General features: G+C 38.2%; 1 protein-coding gene across 24 annotated transcripts in view; it reads left to right on the top strand.

Moving 5' to 3' along the window:
• Window positions 1-11,182, top strand: part of LOC18445066 (WD40/YVTN repeat and Bromo-WDR9-I-like domain-containing protein) — a 28,511-nt gene extending 17,329 nt beyond the window's left edge. For all 24 annotated transcript variants that reach the window (XM_088859013.1, XM_088859009.1, XM_020674037.2 and 21 more), the window contains 6 exons: window positions 31-85; window positions 311-726; window positions 1,183-3,150; window positions 3,491-4,063; window positions 4,149-4,207; window positions 10,751-11,182. In XM_088859013.1, the coding sequence (XP_088715139.1) occupies window positions 31-85; window positions 311-726; window positions 1,183-3,150; window positions 3,491-4,063; window positions 4,149-4,207; window positions 10,751-10,943 (3,264 nt within the window). In that variant the 3' untranslated portion in view covers window positions 10,944-11,182. The remainder of the gene's footprint in view (window positions 1-30; window positions 86-310; window positions 727-1,182; window positions 3,151-3,490; window positions 4,064-4,148; window positions 4,208-10,750) is intronic.
• The last annotated feature ends 2,373 nt before the right edge of the window (window positions 11,183-13,555 follow it).

Raw genomic sequence — 13,555 nt, 5'->3', positions numbered from 1 at the left:
TCCTCTCATATTGGAATCTCTTAATTGCAGGAAACTCAGCTTCCTCCATACCGAAGGAACATGCAAGATCTCCTTTGTGATATAAGTATGTTTGATTATGTTTAGATATAGCTGATTTCTTATGTATGGTCTCTCTAAAATAGGGCCTCTTCCATTTATTCTTTTGATGATAAACATTTTTCATTTATTTTTTTAAACGCATTATTCTGCGAGAGAGGACAGATAAATCGAAGTTCATCTTCTGTTTATGATAACTTTTGTACTTTTTGACTTCCTAAATGGTATTTCTGGTGTAATTGGGCAATGACAGGTATGATCCCTTACCCTGATCCTTATCAAAGCGCATATCAGCAGCGACGGTTGGGTGCTCTTGGTATTGAGTGGCGTCCTCCTTCTGTAAGATTAGCAGTTGGCCCTCTTGATAATGGGACCCAAGATTATGTCATGCACCTTCCTCAAGCTCTAATTGATGGCGACTGGGATAGGTTGCTTGAGAATCCTGCTGACTTTGCTGATGTTATGGACTGGGAGCCAGAAATTGATGTCCAAAGTGACGATAATGACTCGGAATATAATGTTACAGATGAATACTCTAGTGAAGGAGAACGTGGAAGTTTTGGTACTTGTTCGTCAGATGTCGCAGAGAGCAGTGAGGGGGATAGTGAAGATGAGGGCAGTAGTAAGGAACAACTACGTAGATCTAAAAGGAAAAAGCAGAAAGCAGAGGCAAGCATTTACTCATTTAACTCTTTTTATCATTTTCCTAATGGATTAACCTTCCATCAAAACTAGTAATTCTGATATAACAACCAAAATGGTGCTAAGATCTGCTAAATTTAGCAGAACTAAGGACTAAAATGGAAATTTTATTTTGTCATTTATTTTTCCAAAGACAAAATTTCTCTCAGATTTTTTATCCGGACAACAGCTGAAATATCATCTCTTAGAAAACAAATATGAAATTTTTGTTACCAAACTGTTTGTCAAAAAAAGAAAAAGAAAAGAAAAAAAAGGTACCAATTATTGAATATCTATGCAAAAAACTTCACACAAAAAATCACTCAGAAAACTGAAATTCCAAGTGGTTCCCATATATAAAAATTCAATCATTGATTTCAAGATTTTACCAATGATTTTTCAGTTCTTGCAGAACTAACTAATATTCTCTTGCAAATTTGGCAGGCTGAATTCTTGACTTCTTCAGGAAGGCGTGTGAAAAGAAGAAATTTGGATGAATGTGATGGCACTGTATCAAGACCTAAAAGAACTAGGTGCCTAAGAAATGGAAAATCGGCAAAGAAGGGCTCATCTTCTAAGTCAGCACGACCCCGACGACGTGCTGCTAAAAATGCTCTCAACCTGTTTTCTCAAATTGGAGGATCAAGTGATGGAGAAGATGAAGAAGAAGAATTGGGTAGTGATTCCTTGGAGACAGAGTCACAACCGTTGGATTCCAATGGCCCAAGCAATGAATCAGGCAAATCAATACAAACTAGGAAACAGAAACATGTTGCGGAAGAAGAAGCATCCCAAGATGAGTTTACTGTAAATGTTACTAAAGCTGCTAAAGCTCTGGATGCTGAGCCTGATCCTCAAAACCATGCAGGAAATAGGAGGCTTGTGCTCAAGTTGCCACTTCGTGATCCCAAGAAGGCAGTGCTCAGAAACTCAGTTTCGCAGGCCCATGATAATCACATTGGTTCATCTTCTGGAAATACTCAGGAAATAAAGAATCTTAAATTGGTCTCTTCAAATTACCAAGAGAGCAAAGCAAAGCATGTTACCAATAACGGTATCTCACCCCAAAACCATGACGATAGTAATGACAGAGAATGTGATGCAAGTGATGGATCTGAGGATCATCCAAATGTTTCTGTGGGGTACAAAGAAAATGATATCAGATGGGGAGAGGTCAAGACCCGATCATCAAAGCGCTTGAGGCTTGGGGAAGCCTCTGTGATAGATACTTGGGCCCCAACAATTGGGAGGACTGAAGAACACCATGTTAACATTGAGAATAATGCCAATGGGCACTCAAGATCAGTGGCTGCTGATGTTGGCTTGTCTGATGAAGACCAAATTCCTGGGACTTCGGGAAGGGACTCTTATAATAATGAGAACATAGAAAAAAGAGGTACATCACTCATAACTTGTAATGGGAAGAAACCTGAGCTAGTATGGAGAATAAACAAGAAATACTTGGGCAGACCTGATGATTTGGGTCACAGGGGTCCGCTGGAATCATTGGGTACTCATGACTCAGAAACTGGCGATGCAAGTGAAGCCCATAATGACTATATTAATAGTACTGATCATTGCGCTGAACTCGATGAGAAGAAGCCTATTGCCATTGGTAAGATAAAGTTTAGATCGAGAAGAAGATCAAGGGACCCACCAAGTTCCTCTTTCAAGCAAAAGTCCATAGCCATACTTGAAGATTGGCAGGGTTCTGATGGTGATGTACCTTTTGAGAGTCCCATTGAGAGGGATGATGTTCATTTTTCAAGAGAGATGATGACTAGTGCCCATGAAGAATTTAGCAATGGGTCGGGGAACTCGGATGACCAAAATGATAGGACTTTAAGGATTGCCCATTCACGTGACCAAACAAGATCATATTCAGAAGCAAACAATAGGATGTATAATACCGTATATAAGAGGTCCAAGTCATTTAGGACAAAAACAGATTCTGATTATGACAACTTGGGCATGGAAGAGAATACTTCAACTGCTGATAACAATTATTCTGTCGATCTAAAAGATGTTTCTTCTGTCCTAACTGATGGTGTTCGGAGGACTAGATCCATGGGGATGAGGGGTTCAGGTAACATGTCATCAGGTGTAGATCCTATGATGAATGACTTCAAGAAAAGGATGGGGCATTCCAATGCTGAGTCATCAAGAAGTGCCGAGAGATCCAACCTTGAGACACATGAGCAACTGGGATGGAAGTCAGTTTCCAAGGTGACAGTTGGAACACGATCAGCTAGAAGCAAACGAGAGATATTCTCTGAATCTGATTCAAGATTTGTAGATAAGAAAAAGACACAGCATTCAGTACGGAAACTATCATGGTTGATGATCTCTGAACCTGAGGAGGGTTATAGGTATATTCCACAACAAGGTGATGAAGTAGCTTATTTGAGACAGGTAGTGTACTTCTCTTGTTTCTTTTTTATTGATGTATGGTGGTATATGATATTTTGTGATTATCTGTAGGGTAGCTTATTTTTCTTTTTCTGTTCTTATTGACGGTAACTAAGGCAGTGTATTCTTTGTATTCTTTGATGGGTAGTACATTACGAGATTTTATGGTTATTTCTGCTCTTATTGTTTATGGATCTGCTTCATAATGATTTATAAGAAAAGGAACACTTCTACTTCCCAAAAAAAAAAAGGAAATAAGGAAAAAAAGGGTAAAGAAATAACTCCTGCTTGAATATGTAGTTTCCCTTGAAATTGATGGATCTTGGTCACTGCAATATTTCAGGGCCATCAGGAGTTCTTAGAACTAAGCCATTTGCATGAAGCAGGCCCTTGGAAGTCAATAAAAGGAATTGGATCTGTAGAATTTTGCAGAATTGAAAATTTAGATTATTCAACTCTTCCTGGATCAGGCGAGAGCTGTTGCAAGCTCACCCTTGAATTCATAGACTCAACATCCATCATATGTGGCAAAAGATTCAAGATGACCTTACCTGAATTGACAGATTTTCCTGATTTCCTTGTTGAAAGAGCACGATATGATGCGGCCATGAAGAGAAATTGGACACATAGGGATAAATGTCAGGTTTGGTGGAGGAGTGAGAATGGAGAAGGTGGGAGTTGGTGGGAGGGAAGGGTTTTGTTATTGAAACCAAAATCAGCTGAGTTTCCTGATAGCCCATGGGAAAAGTGTGTTGTTCTATATAGAGGGGATTCATCTGGTCAACATCAACATAGCCCATGGGAACTTCATGACCCTGATAGCCCCAGATGGGAGCAACCATGTATTGACCCAAAAATTACAAAGAAGCTGCTGTCCTCTTTTGACAAGATTGAGAATGTCTCAATGGACAAAAAGGTTGCTGTTTCCCTAGTTTTAAAATTTCAATGTAGTCTTTGTTTCATTTGATCGAAACATGTTGATTGACAGTAATTAGTGGCAGGACCCTTATGGAGTTCAGAAATTGAAGCAAATCTCACAGAAATCTGATTTTCTCAACAGGTTGGTCCTTGAAAACACTCAAAATTTCTTCCTCTCTCATGTTATATCTGTTGCATATTATTTGTGATTGTGTTATGCATTTTTGGTTTTGTTGGTATTTGTCATCTAGCCGACGCCAATCAAAATTTCTTGCTCTCTCATGTTGTATCTGTTGCCTATTAGTTGTGATTGTGTTATGCATTTTTGGTTTTGTTGGAGTCTGTTATCTAACCAACCCCAATTAATTGGGATTGGGCTTGGATGATGATGATGGTATCTGTCATCTGGAGCAAAAGCTTTTACTTGTCCATTTTTTGAGAATGGAAGAAGCATGTGCCTGTCAGTTTTTGTTTCTTTTAGTAAATAACTTTTAGTGTTAACTTAAGAAAAAGGTACACTTGCTTATTATTTTTTTTCAGTGATTGGTAACCGGTTTTTGTTATTGCAAAACTGGCATGCGTGTATGCTTTTCTTTACAAAATGAGTCGATGTGCAGTACTCTATTCTCAAGAAAGTCCTAGATGTAGGAAAAGAGCCCAGGCTTAATTGGTTAGCGCTTGACGATGTGTAACGCTATGTCCTAGGCTCAATTCCTTCCAGGGTAGGGGCCTCTCCCCACTGACTCACCCAAAAAAATTAAATAAAAAAGAAAGTCCTAGATGTTAAAAGATGTTCAACTCCAAATAGGTTCAACTTGAACCTATTTAGAATATGATGACATCCTTCTTATGTGCTTCCTTCTGCACCATTGGTCAAAACTGAATATACGAATCTTAACAAGGATGTCCAACCTAAAGAGGGGAGCAAAACTCCAAATAGGTTTTGGTATGGAGGAAAGTTGAGAAGAAAATAGAAGGCAGAAAATCCACAAGAAAGGGAGGCAACATGTTGAGACCAACCAAATTCGGTTCGAAAACAATGGAAAGGACACTAGAGGGTGAAGAAATTTCCTTAATAAAAAGGATTGGCACAAGATAGCAAAATCACCTTGCATACAGAACTACAAGAAGCCAAGAGGGCACAAGATTTAATGCCATTGTTGAGCAAGCAGAAGAGAAACTCCATGTTTGGCCTGAAAAATGGCCATATTCTGATTACCGGGGTGGTTTCTCACAAGATTAAATGCCATGGCTGAGCAAGCAGAAGAGGAACTCCATGTTTGGCCTGAAAAATGGCTGTATTCTGATTACCTGGGTGGTTTCCAAACAGGTCCAAAATGTTGATCAGATTGGTGACATGGAGGATAATGTGTGACATGGATGAGTATCTGTTGTGGGGACTAATGCTGATGTGGAAGGAGAAGATGGGAATGCTAAGTCAGAAGATCTTGAACGAATGACAAAAAACCTACGAACTCGGATAATAAATTTTTTTGGGTAAGATTGGGAGTCACCCTCCCAATCTGATGCGTTTTTAGATTGGGAGTCCCCCTCCCAATCTGTTGCGTTTTCAGATTGGGAGTCACCCTCCCAAAAGTCATAAGGCAAAATGGCATTTCAGCCTTCAAAAAATGACCAGATTGCCACATATAGGTAAAAAAGTGAACAACTGTCATTCAGGGAGGATTGAGCTCCAAAGAAGTGTACAGGGCCCCCTGTTTGGCCAACCCATCCTCGAGGCTGTTGGCCTCACACCCAATGTGATGGAATGAGATATTTAGAGGGGCCTATAGCTCGCAAGTCTCTTTGAAAATTTGATCTGGTCCCCACAGGCAAGTGGCAGTTCTGTTAGCACATCTTATTGTATTTTTTGAGAAAGTTAAATTTTATATATAGTAAAGGGTCCCAGCAGGGTAAGATAGGAGAAGCTAGCCACAAGAGGCTATCAGAAGTACTGGGGGGAGAGAGAGAGAAGAGAGAGGAGACAGAATAAAAAGGCCTTCTTTTAGAGGGTTACAGTACAAAGCAACCAACAAAAAGAGACCCATCCTCGAGGCTGTTGGCCTCACACCCAATGCGATGGAATGAGATATTTAGAGTGGCACATAGCTCGCAAGTCTCTTTGAAAATTTGACATGGTCCCCACAGGCAAGTGGCAGTTCTGTTAACACATCTTATTGTATTTTTGGTGTCTGCTTCAACCATTAACACATCGCCTGGCTACCATCAAACAACTTGATTCCTTTTAACTACGCAAAACAACTTGATTCCTTGTAACTATGCAAACAACAATCAAACAAGCCCCCAGCCTGCCCTGTCCCAAGCCCCTGCTCTGCCAGGGTCACCAAAGGAGCATCCGTCAAAGCTTAACTTGTTGGGCTAACGAGATTGTGGACCCTAGTTGGTGTGCCTTAATGTGCTAGCTAGGTTTCTAGTTTAGAATGGAATCTGAAGTTGCATATCCTTTGAACTGCTTAAGCTGTCTCGCCTATTCGATTACAACAGACTTGATGTTATCTTTGATTCCTTCTATGCCTCTTTATTTGCCCACAAATATCCTTCTATTTAGTTCCAGGCAAATGTTCCATGTGAAGTTAAGGTTAGAGACTCTCCAAAGGATCACACCTGATTTTGGCAGAGAAAAAAAAGGAAAAGGGGGGGTGTTAGACGAGGAACAGTTTTGGGGCTGCCCACCTGCTCACGAATATACATAAGAGGAAGTGTGCCCTTCTATCCGGCCAATAGGGGCACATCTAATAGGCATGGAAAGCCACACCTTTGCAATTTATTCCGGCCCAATGTTGTTAGGACTGGTCTGTTGGCTGAACTAGTGAGGGCACCGATCCAGTTCACCTGTCAGATTGGTGGTGTAACTTTTTTTTTTTTTTTGAAAGGATAAATATGTAAAAGACTCACAAAAGGGAAAATGGAAAATTTACAAAAATAGGAAAAAATTCAAAAAAAAAAATCAATTCTCAATACTTGAACAAAAAAAAAGAAGGAAAAGATCAATATAAGGTTGCAACCTTAAAATGTAGAATTAAAGATGCACTTCAAAAATCCATCGGAAAAGGTTGTTTTAATTTGAAAAACCCCTAATTGATCATCTCGACATCGAGATGTATGAATGTGAAAAAAAAAGAAGAAGAAGATTTTGAGTCCCAGAAATGTGGATCTTGCAACACATTATCTGGACCATCCATTTTCAAGACTTTCATATGTTTATAGATATACTTGATTTTAACCATTTTTTGGAGTTTAAAATTTTGTAGTTAGATATGAAAATAGATTTTAAGATAATCCTTAGAAGTTTCTATACCAAAATTACATGTTATGATAAAATTTAGAGGTGTGCCTTAATTGGATTTTTTAAGGTTGCAACCTTACAGAATATATTTTTTTCTTTTGCATTTTTTATTCTTATGTTTTGAGGACTTTTACAAATTCACATTTTTAATTCTGTCAAATCCCTAAAGAGTTGAAATTGAAAACCTAAATACAAAAAAGAAAGAAAGAAACAATTTGCTTTACATTTACTTCTTTTATTGTAAACACCGAAAATGGCAAAAAAAAAAAAAAAAAAAAAAAAAAAAAAAAAAAAAAAAACACAAACACAGAAACTTCAGTTATTTGTTTCTTGCATTTCTGTTATGTTTTTCAAGGGAATTTACAAATTGTAGAAGCCATTCAAGAGGACCGAAATTAAGTACCTAAAATGAAAACAATGCACAAATAACCTAATTGAATTTTTTTTTGCATTTTTCTAAATCCAAAACAAGAAGAAGATGCACTCGAAGAGGTAGTACATGGTTAATAGTAAGCGACGCGATGCAGTCTCAAGAATCAACAATGTGCCAACACAGAATTAGTTAAAAGGCAAGGAAAGAGACAAAGAGAAAGATTGTGATATTCTCCTTATAGAAGTTGAAATGTAAATGAATCATAAATCAATAGCACATCATAGATTCGTTAGAATTAGAATGTCGAGTTAGGTACTGTGATGCAATCTCTTAAACTCATACCCACAATTGGACTACAAATTGTAGAGTCTATAATAATGTACATATTCTTAGAGGTTAATTCAATGGGTGGGTTCCAGTAGAGATCCTCGCTAGTCTAGCAAAAGAAAAGATTTTCAGTGATTGTCTGAAACTCTGAAAATTCGTCGATCACTATATGAAAACGCCATGGGCATTTCGTGATTCTGGGCCCAATTGGTAACATTCTTGGAACCCCTTTCCCCAGCCCCTACTGGCCGAGGATTACCTTTTGGACGTTCTGCACTCCACTTTGTCATTTAAGTGCCTGTTGTTTTTTTCAAGCTGTAAACCCATTGGATCATGATCAGAGCTAGTCTACAGGATTAGAACCTGTATTGGCATGGGAGGGTTAACCATGTGTCGCCAAGGGATCCACCGTGTGCAGGTGAAAATATTTAACGCAGCTGACCAGATCTGTCTATCGAATGGGCAATGCAAGAATAGATGGTTGACATTGTTTTCATCCCCTTTACACATCAAACAAATATTTGGCAGTGGTGTATCTGTCTGTACCTTCTCTGTGGTGGCTAGCCACTGAATGCTCGCATTTTGTGATAGATTTGGCAATAAACCAGACCCTTCTAGTAGTGGAGATTCAATCATTGTTCTTCATGACGATTCAATACATTGAGTGAACAGAAGGCTCTCCTTTTCCACTTGGGAGCCCAGATCATTCTGTCTTCTCTTTTTGGATGAAAATAGACCTGCTGTAGTGCCTGTAACAAGTTTGAAAATGCTTAAAGTCGTCATCTTGTAGGCCCCTTCTCAGCGCTAATGACCAAAGTGTGTGTTGTCCCTCTGCCTCTATGACTTTCAGCGATGGTGACATTTTGGTTTAGGGCTAAGGCAGAAAGATCAGGTCAGAGAACTGCATATGAATGGCCCCAGTGGTTGAGCAAGAACCTGGCCTGCCTACCTTTTCCTGCCACTATCTAATGTTGCTTGTGTAGGTTGTCAAAAGTTGCACCGGCTTCTTGAAAAAATTAATATTGGAATTAAATATGAAATGAACTCTGGGGACATCTTAGACTTATCTGATCCTTACTGAGGAACTTCACTTTTAATTATAGATTTGCAAACTCCTTGAAGAACTTCATCTAGTGGCACCCTCAACCATTAATTCATGGAAACCAAGCTAAAAAATTCAGGTCAAGCTGGGGACTTTCCCTTTGGGGAGCTGACTGTCTCGGGTGAGTCTGAGCTTGACTTGCCTGAGTCCTGCCTGAGCTGTAAAATGGGGCCAAAATGCCCAAAAAATTTCTGAAGTATTTGAAGATTTTGAAAAATAAAAAATAATAAAAATCTATAAAATCTTTGCAAGTAAAAATTAATATAACATTTAATAGGTAAACAATTGATTGTTTTTATAATGTTAACCTTAGGTAAACAATTGATGTTATTGGCATGAAAAAAATGGAAAAATCTGAAAAAGGGAAAATTAGAAAAATAAATGGCAGAAACATAAAAAATAAAAGTGTTCACAATCATCATAAATCAATTATAGTTGATTTGATATAAAAAAAAAAATCAATTTTTTGAATTTAAATTGGAAAAAATGAAACATACACAATTTTGTGGCTAATCTCCTGATATTCGTGCTTGGGGCGAATCGATGCCTCAAATCCTTGTCAATGCTTCCTTACATAACCCCTATCAGAACCCCCAAATCAATTTTAGGTTTCGAGATTGAGATCTAGGTGATCTGGGTTGAAAACTTTGGATGAATAGTAAATCCGAATGTAAAATTATTGAAATCCTACTTTTTTTTGTTTCTTTTTGTGAAAACCAAGCCTACGGTTGGACAAGAACACTAAATAGGGATCAAATTTCATGGAAGATTGACCATAGATTGCGAAGAAAACCCAATTCTACAAGATTGGGCAAAAACTTGCTCGGAATTTTCAAAGTAAAAATTTATTGAATTTAATTTTTCTTTTTTTTTTTGTCAGAATCTAATGTTTCTAGCCGATAGATCATGTTAAATCTTACTGAAGACTCAAGTTTGGCTCGAATCGCCAACCCTAGGGCTCAAATACAAGAAAACAAGGAAAAAATGAGGGCAAGATTTCCGATCCCCATGAAATAAATGTGCAGTACTTGGGCGAGTACTGTAGAATTGTACAGTACCCTCACTGAATGCTGTACATGGTACACCTAGGTATTCTGTTCCAGCCTTGGCAGGTTGCTGGGGCCAAGCTATTCTTCAAGTCCAATTTGACTAGGTGCGTTTCTTAGCAGTGATAAGAGACTGCAAACTTGAAGTGACCAAACACCAATCACATAAAATCTTACTTGGTCCTTGAGTTCAACGAACATCAGTCACATAAATTTGAGAAAAAACGAAAGAATGATCTCGTGGTGCATTTCTTAGCCTTAATCTGTAGTAAAGAATGGTTATATGATGCTTTTGAAGCTTAGAAAGAGATTCTTGGTTAAAAATCGGACTGCCCCAAGTCACATAACTTCTAGCGAGGAAGGAGAGATTGTAAGGCTATGTCTTTCAGTCTTTAAGAGTCTTTTTTTTTTTTTTTTTAGAGAGTTAGAAGCCAGTATTAAAACTCCAAGGAGTTGGATAATGTAGAAAGGGACTCAATGGTTTACATAACTTAGAGATTTATATCTTCTTTTATGATCTCCATTTGCAGATTTCCAGTGCCTTTGTCTTTCGACACGGTAAAGAGACGACTGGAGAAGGATTACTACCGCAGTTTGGAGGCTGTCAAACATGACTTTGACGTGATGATGTCAAATGCGGAGTCTTACTTTGCAAAAAGTGCTGAAATGGGTGGAAAGCTAAGGCGCCTCTCTGACTGGTTTACACGTTCACTCCTGTTGTAGTTTTTACCGAACAGTTTTGTAGGTTGGTACCTATAAATTGTAGATATAATTTCTGTCCTTGTTTATTTTGGTCTGTTCTTTTTGGGGCCTTTTGTTATGTTCTTTCATCTAATTTTTGCTATCTTCAAAAGATCGGTGCAGCCCCTCTCAATGGAGGGATTTTTCAGAGCTGGTTGTCACCAGAATTTATTGATGTACAGACCAACTTCCATCAATAAAGATCGGAGATTTTTGGTGCCTGTCTTTGTTGAGTACACAATAGTGTTCAGGCACACAATTTGTGGTTTATTTTCTGATCAAGGAGTGAAACGTTTTTGGTTATTTCTTATATAATACAGATATTTTGGTGATGGTTATATTTGAATCTGGGACATTTCAAATGAACAATCCAACCCACCAACCTTTCTCTCTCTCTCTCTCTGTGTGATACACACACATGCAAGCATTGTGATTCTTTAACACCATGCTATTTTGGTCACATGATCTCTCCGAAAGGAGTGGGACAGTGTTGATTAATGAGAGTAGCATGCTATTTTGGTGCATTTGATCTCTCCCAAAGGAGTGGCAGTGTTATTAATGGGAGTACTTTTTTCCTAAAAGGTTTCCTTTGGTGGTTGGCAATCAAAATTATATATCTACACCAATTAATTAGAGCTCCATCAGTTGCTTGCAGGGGAAGGGGTTAAATTATTATTTTTTTGGGTAAGTAAAAGGGTTAAAGTTAGTAGGGTTATTGGACCGGCTACTGAATTGGTGTTTGACTATCAATTGAACCTCTTAGATTTGATTGAACAACATAAAGAAAGGGAAAAAAAGCCTAAAAGTATGTATATTTTTCAAGGGATTGTATACCATTTCATCAATGCGCCCCTGTTACTAATGAGTATTTAGAAAGAATTTTTTTTTTCTTGAGTTACCAACATGGAACCTTTCTTTATTCGAACCATATATACCTAGGCACTCGTAGTTCATGGGAAATTTTTTTTCAGGAAATATTTTCACAAGTAAAAAATTTCTTCATGTATGTAATTAGATGTGAGAATATTTTCACACTAATTAATTGCCAATTGGCATAAAAAGATGCTTTGGGAATTCTTGTACGTATAAACCCAAGGGTGAGGGTTTTTTTAACTACATGAGAATTTTTTTATGTAAAAATATAAATCCAAAGGTGGGGGGTTTGTTAGCTACATGAGGGAATTCTTTTATATAAAAATATTTCTCAAACGTGTAAATGCAAGGGTGGGGGGTTTGTCAAATTTGCCGGAACTTAACTTGATAAATTGATATTAGATTTTGAGGAAATTATCGTTTAATGGTATAAATGGAGGGTCGGACAAGTCAAGGCATCAGCCTCAGAACCACCGATGCCCCAACCCCCATTCCCCATCTGAAGTGATACTAATAACTGATTTATCATTCAACACAAAGAATATGCATATCAAACGGAAAAAAACCAAGAAAGAAAATCACATGAAATCTAAATCTATGCTCCAACAACAACAGTTGATTCCTCCCCATCCTTTATTAAGAGCCATACACATCACCCACTTGTTCCTCTTAAATCATGAGGCGCCCCCAAACACCATTTCTTTTTTGTTCTCCCTTTTATTTCTTGAATCAAACTGCATTCTCGATCCTCGAACTGTAGTTGCCAAACTGATTATAGGAAATGCATCACTCCATACTTGTTTGCCTTTTTCATATTAGGAAGAATTTTTCTAATCAAATCATTTGCCTAAATAAATGCACTTCCCACGGCTTGAGGAGAAGCCAGTAAACCCGAACGATCTTTGCGGCTGGAAGTTCACTTGTCCAACCAATTCCACGCATCAACCATCTGACGATATCACCACCAGGTGGATAAGTACACCCACACCCAGGATTACTAAAGAACTGAACCCAAACATGATCAAATTACCAGGGTTAAGAGCCTTTCCAAGCCAGTCATCAGGTAATGGGCATTGTGGGGCAGCTATTAAGGACATTTTCTTGGTTCATTTGCTTCTTTTGTTCAATGCCAATATACTGTTGGCAAAGTTTAATGTCTTTCCAAACTTTGAGCAGCATTGGAGTAAGAGTCACAGTGGCCTGTAAGGTATATTGTTTGGGTGTGATCGGAACTGAAAGTGTAGGGAAAGGCTAAGTTCACAAAGCTGAGGTTTCCAGACAGGTTTGTCTCATTGTCATTTTGGCCCTATTAGATGGCATTACTTCCAGATTGGCTTGGTTAAAAGGCAGATTACAAAATATGATCAAGAAAAGAAAACGATGAACAGCTCTCATAGATGCCATCATAGGAAGGGACCTTCCCTTTGGTGTTTTCGATATGGAAATGAAGCAATTCAGAGAATTTTGGTGGTCTGCAACTTAACAATTTGATAGGTCCTTAGCCAATGATGAATCTCTCCGTCTCTTACTAGGATCAATGAAAAGAAAGATGCTTGGTGATCAATCTATGCTATCCACATCATCCCAAAACCAGTACCAGCTTCACAAGCTCCCAAAAACTAGTAAAAACAAGATGTTTTTCTTTGAGAGAGAGAGAGCGGCAGGCTATAACAAAACCCGATTGTTAGAGGCAAAACCAACTAATAATCCTAAAAACACCA

This window comes from Amborella trichopoda, chromosome 2, assembly GCF_054954075.1.
Source record: "Amborella trichopoda isolate Santa Cruz 75 chromosome 2, AtrichopodaSantaCruz75HAP2 v2.0, whole genome shotgun sequence".
NCBI classification, from domain to species: Eukaryota; Viridiplantae; Streptophyta; class Magnoliopsida; order Amborellales; family Amborellaceae; genus Amborella; species Amborella trichopoda.
The sequence above is the reverse complement of the archived record's forward strand: the minus strand, read 5'-3'. Positions and strand labels throughout refer to the sequence as shown.